Source organism: Gymnoscopelus microlampas, assembly GCF_963454915.1.
Source record: "Gymnoscopelus microlampas genome assembly, chromosome: 3".
Lineage (NCBI taxonomy): Eukaryota > Metazoa > Chordata > Actinopteri > Myctophiformes > Myctophidae > Gymnoscopelus > Gymnoscopelus microlampas.
Window position 1 is genome coordinate 2,512,820 of NC_139940.1, and position 5,468 is coordinate 2,518,287.

Consider the following 5,468-nt stretch of genomic DNA (forward strand, 5'->3'; position numbering starts at 1 on the left):
ATGGTGTCCAACCAGATGTCTACTGTGACCTGAAACAGTTTAGGAAATGAAACCACAGCATGGAGCTACTGGACTGAACTCACCCTCCTGCTCAGTAAAACCATAGATATATATATATAAAGGCTAGGTGGCTCAAGGGGGCGTCGCAAGCGTAGCTCAACCGCGGCCATCTTGCGACAGTCATTCATAACATTATGTCTATTGAAATAACCATAGCGTGCTGGATTTTTATCCGATTTTTGTAAACACCAAAGATGTAGTTATGATACTGCATACTTATAATTATAATCATGTTTTTTTGTTTTAAATAACATTAAGTATGCAGTATCATAACTACATCTTGGGTGTTTACAACACACCAAACCGTTTGAAAATGGGATGAAAATTGAGCACGCTATGGTTATTTCAATAGTACATGCACCATAGACATAATGTTTTGAATGACTGTCGCAAGATGGCCGCCATTTGGCAACGTCGTACTCCATTGGCCAGAAGCGCGGGTGAGTCATCTAGCCTTTATATATATCTATGAGTAAAACCCCCTCATTTATAATGAAACCACGGCATGGAGCTACTGGACTGAACTAAAGTGAGAGTTTCTCAGACATTTTCATGTCAAGAACCCCCAAATTAATGTGTATTTGGCTAAATATAGCAAATTAAATGAATACTGTGACAGACCTGCCCCTCTGTCTCAGTGATTATAGGGCAGGGTGGAGCAGGGGCCATGAGACCAATGTGTTCATCTGGGTGAGGGGAGTTTAGGACCTCTCTCTCCTTCCAACACCTCTCTCTCTCTCTCTCTCTCTCTCTCTCTCTCTCTCTCTCTCTCTCTCTCTCTCTCTCTCTCTCTCTCTCTCTCTCTCTCTCTCTCTCTCTCCCTTGAAGCAGGTTGAGCTTGGGTTTGTCTCCTGCTTTGGGGCCTAAAAACCCTTTTGTTTAAGTTGCCTTTATGCGCCTTTTTATACAAACCTCACACATCACATGACATATACATCCATGCACTGCAGACACATGACTGATTACTGACTTGCTCACACCTCATGTCAGGTTGTTTTGATTTATTTTAATTTAGAACAATAAATATAAGTTTAAACGTTTGACCTTTGCGTGGACTCTCTTATTTTGCCATGTATTCCCTAGTGCGTGACAATACAAAGACTCAACATACATACAAACATACATACATACATACACGTGTTGTTGTGTTTCTTTAGTTTAGTTTTTAAAGTGTCCATTTCTGATTTCAAAGTTATTTTTGGCCAGCCTTATTTGCGTTAAACTGTCGTGTTTTTTAGTTTAGTTTATTACGGATCCCCATTAGTCCTCACCACAGTGAAGACTATTCTTCCTGGGGTCCAAACATTCACACTTTACAATACAATTAAAACATAATACAATGTAATTCTACCATTGCATAGTTAAAAACAAACAACAAAAAATCATTGAAGATTTTGATCTTCACAAATTCTATAAATGATTACATAGTATATCACCTTTAAGTTTGCAAATCAAGAAATTACAAACAAAACAAAAATAATTTCAAAAAATAAAATAAAATAAAATAGTATATACAACTAATCATAGTTCAAACATTAAACAACTAACTAAATCTAACTGTTTGACTAACTGTCCGCCCCTGTAGGCCCACTGTGAATAATGCTGCACTGATTTCTATTGGTGTTTGTGGAGGGAAATACATATAAAAACCCTGCATTCCTGGACTTTGAACTGTTCTTTGGAGCCTAAACCATCGGTCAACTGTTACAGTATCATTTAGATTTATGATGTAATACCTGTCTGTCTGTCTGTCTGTCTGTCTGTCTGTCTGTCTGTCTGTCTGTCTGTCTGTCTGTCTGTCTGTCTGTCTGTGTTCTGTGTTGTCATGACAACAATGACACCCCATCTGTTCAACAGAGTTACAGACCTGTAAGGGTCCATTTGGTTCCATCTGTACACTCTCACAGTCACACATCCGTATAAGGTTCTTTATACACTCGTAGAGTTACATTAACACCAACCAAGGCGCTAAACACAGAGACAGTCTTATTCTAAAACGACACGGTGTAAATACAACCAACTAGTCAATAAGTAAATGGTGTTTATTTACCTTTAGAAAGAATGACACTCAGAAAACCCACTCTGACCACTTTGAGAAGCACAGCGTCAGCGATACAGTTTGAAAACACAGTGAAAAAGTAAAAAAAAAAACTTTACATAATATTCATAAAACATAATGAAAAAACCTTACATATCAAGCAGCATATCACACCATTAAAACATTATCAGAGAACATGAGATGAACATGAAACCAGAACCGTTCCAGTCCTGATGCCCAGAACACGCCTAACAACGTGACTCACTGGCATCACCTGCCGGAAGGAGCAGCCTGCCAGCCACGGCCTCTAGGGGGCGCTGAAGAACATGCATGAAAAGGGGGAAGAAATGCACTTTTATAAGTGGAATTTCACTCATAATAATAAATTAATAATAATAATAATAATAATAATAATATATATATGGTATAATGAACTGATTAACAATATAAAGGTGGAACATTAATAATCATGGTCTCACCTGGTTGAATCTCTTCACTCATCATCTCTCTGGTTTCTGTGTAGAAATGTAAATAGCCTTATTAAACTATTGATGTATTATATTGTAAACAGCCTTATTAAACTATTGATGTATTATATTGTAAACAGCCTTATTAAACTATTGATGTATTATATTGTAAACAGCCTTATTAAACTATTGATGTATTATATTGTAAACAGGTGGTTTGAACCACAGACATAATATATTATAGGTTATATTTTATGTAAACATGCTAAACTATACATCTATTATAGTACAGGTATAAACAGGCTATTTAAAGCATATGATATGATATGATATATTTATATTATATGTGAACAGGCTGAGTGTTTTGTCCACTACTACATGCATTACAAATTTACAATGTAGGCATTTATCAGACGCTCTTTATCCAGTAAACAAGGTAAACACATGCATAGAATACAGAGAGACAGTGTAGTGTCTCAGTAAACTATAGGATCAAGAATAGTACTTAGTTACTAGCCAGGGAGCTATTTAGGGGTTAAGAGTCTTGCTCAGGGACACACATGTTGCTCGATTCCATCGGCATGGAATGGAACCTGGGACAACCAGGGGCTTTGGCTTATGATTGAGGAAGGTCTTACCGTCATAGTCTCTGTATCTGCTGTTTGGTCCACCACCAGGCCTCTCACCATCAGTCCTGTCTCTGCTGTTACCCCCACCATCAGTCCTGTCTCTGCTGTTACCTCCACCATCTGTCCTGTCTCTACTGTTACCCCCATAATCTGTCCTGTCTCTGCTGTTACCTCCTCCATCAGTCCTGTCTCTGCTGTTACCTCCATAATCTGTCCTGTCTCTGCTGTTACCCCCACCATCAGTCCTGTCTCTGCTGTTACCCCCATAATCTGTCCTGTCTCTGCTGTTACCTCCTCCATCAGTCCTGTCTCTGCTGTTACCTCCTCCATCAGTCCTGTCTCTGCTGTTACCTCCATAATCTGTCCTGTCTCTACTGTTACCTCCATAATCAGTCCTGTCTCTACTGTTACCTCCACCATCAGTCCTGTCTCTGCTGTTACCTCCATAATCTGTCCTGTCTCTACTGTTACCTCCACCATCAGTCCTGTCTCTGCTGTTACCTCCACCATCAGTCCTGTCTCTGCTGTTACCCCCATAATCTGTCCTGTCTCTGCTGTTACCTCCATAATCTGTCCTGTCTCTGCTGTTACCTCCTCCATCAGTCCTGTCTCTGCTGTTACCTCCATAATCTGTCCTGTCTCTACTGTTACCTCCATAATCAGTCCTGTCTCTACTGTTACCTCCACCATCAGTCCTGTCTCTGCTGTTACCTCCATAATCTGTCCTGTCTCTACTGTTACCTCCACCATCAGTCCTGTCTCTACTGTTACCTCCATAATCTGTCCTGTCTCTGCTGTTACCTCCTGTGTCTCTGCTATTGGCTCTGCTATTGGCTCCTGTGTCTCTGCTATTGGCTCTGCTATTGGCTCCTGTGTCTCTGCTATTGGCTCCTGTGTCTCTGCTATTGGCTCTGCTATTGGCTGCTGTACCTCTGCTATTGGCTCTGCTATTGGCTCCTGTGTCTCTGCTATTGGCTCCTGTGTCTCTGGTATTGGCTCTGCTATTGGCTGCTGTACCTCTGCTATTGGCTCTAGTGTTTCTGTTGTCTCCTCCAGCATCATCTTCAGTCTCCAGCCTCTCCAGGTCTTCAGGTGTTGTTGAGTGTCTGCGAGGAGCTGCTACTCCATGCAGCCTGTCAGCTGAACTAGGGAGCCGGTCTCTTCCTGGTGCCTCCTTACTCTGGACACCTAGGTCCCTGCTGTTCCCTCTGATATCATGAAGGTCCTGACTGTTCTCTACAGCATCATGAAGGTCCTGACTGTTCTCTACAACATCATGAAGGTCCTGACTGTTCTCTACAGCATCATGAAGGTCCTGACTGTTCTCTACAACACCATGAAGGTCCTGACTGTTCTCTACAACATCATGAAGGTCCTGACTGTTCTCTACAGCATCATGAAGGTCCTGACTGTTCTCTACAGCATCATGAAGGTCCTGACTGTTCCCTACAGCATCATGAAGGTCCTGACTGTTCTCTACAACATCATGAAGGTCCTGACTGTTCTCTACAACATCATGAAGGTCCTGACTGTTCTCTACAACATCATGAAGGTCCTGACTGTTCTCTACAACATCATGAAAGTCCTGACTGTTCTCTACAACATCATGAAGGTCCTGACTGTTCCCTCTGACATCATGAAGGTCCTGACTGTTCCCTACAACATCATGAAGGTCCTGACTGTTCTCTACAACATCATGCAGGTCCTGACTGTTCTCTACAACATCATGAAGGTCCTGATTGTTCTCTACAGCATCATGAAGGTCTTGACTGTTCTCTACAACATCATGAAGGTCCTGACTGTTCTCTACAACATCATGAAGGTCCTGACTGTTCTCTACAACATCATGAAGGTCCTGACTGTTCTCTACAACATCATGAAGGTCCTGACTTTTCTCTACAACATCATAAAGGTCCTGGTTGTTCTCTACAACAGTAATGGTTTGTTTTCTTGTCACACTGTCGGCGTTCATGACAGCCTGCTCCTCCTGACTCTCTGCATCCAACATCTCTCTGCTGGCTGTGGGGCCCCTCGGCCCAGCGGGGCCCCCCGGCCTAGCGGGGCCCTCGTCTCCCAGCCCAGCTCTGTGTGTCCCCTGAGGTCTCCTGGTTGTAGAGGGACGGGACGACAATGAAAATTACACATCACAATTGTTGTGGTAAAAATAATTGCAATTAACAATATTATTGCGAGAATCAAAATATGCTTAAAGGAGTAGTTCACCCAAAAAATGAATATTTTATTTCAATTACACACCCAAAATTCACATACAGC

General features: G+C 41.8%; 1 protein-coding gene across 3 annotated transcripts in view; it reads left to right on the forward strand.

The window, feature by feature from the left end:
* Positions 1-828, forward strand: part of tyrobp (transmembrane immune signaling adaptor TYROBP) — a 3,653-nt gene extending 2,825 nt beyond the window's left edge. For 2 of the 3 annotated variants that reach the window (XM_084052049.1, XM_084052051.1), the window contains one exon: positions 1-185. This exon is cut by the window's left edge and continues 7 nt beyond it. In XM_084052049.1, coding sequence (XP_083908175.1) covers positions 1-50 — 50 coding nt within the window. In that variant the 3' untranslated portion in view covers positions 51-185. Of the gene's footprint in view, positions 186-531 lie in introns of those variants that run through there. The other variant, XM_084052050.1, reaches the window with a different exon arrangement.
* Positions 829-5,468: the final 4,640 nt, after the last annotated feature.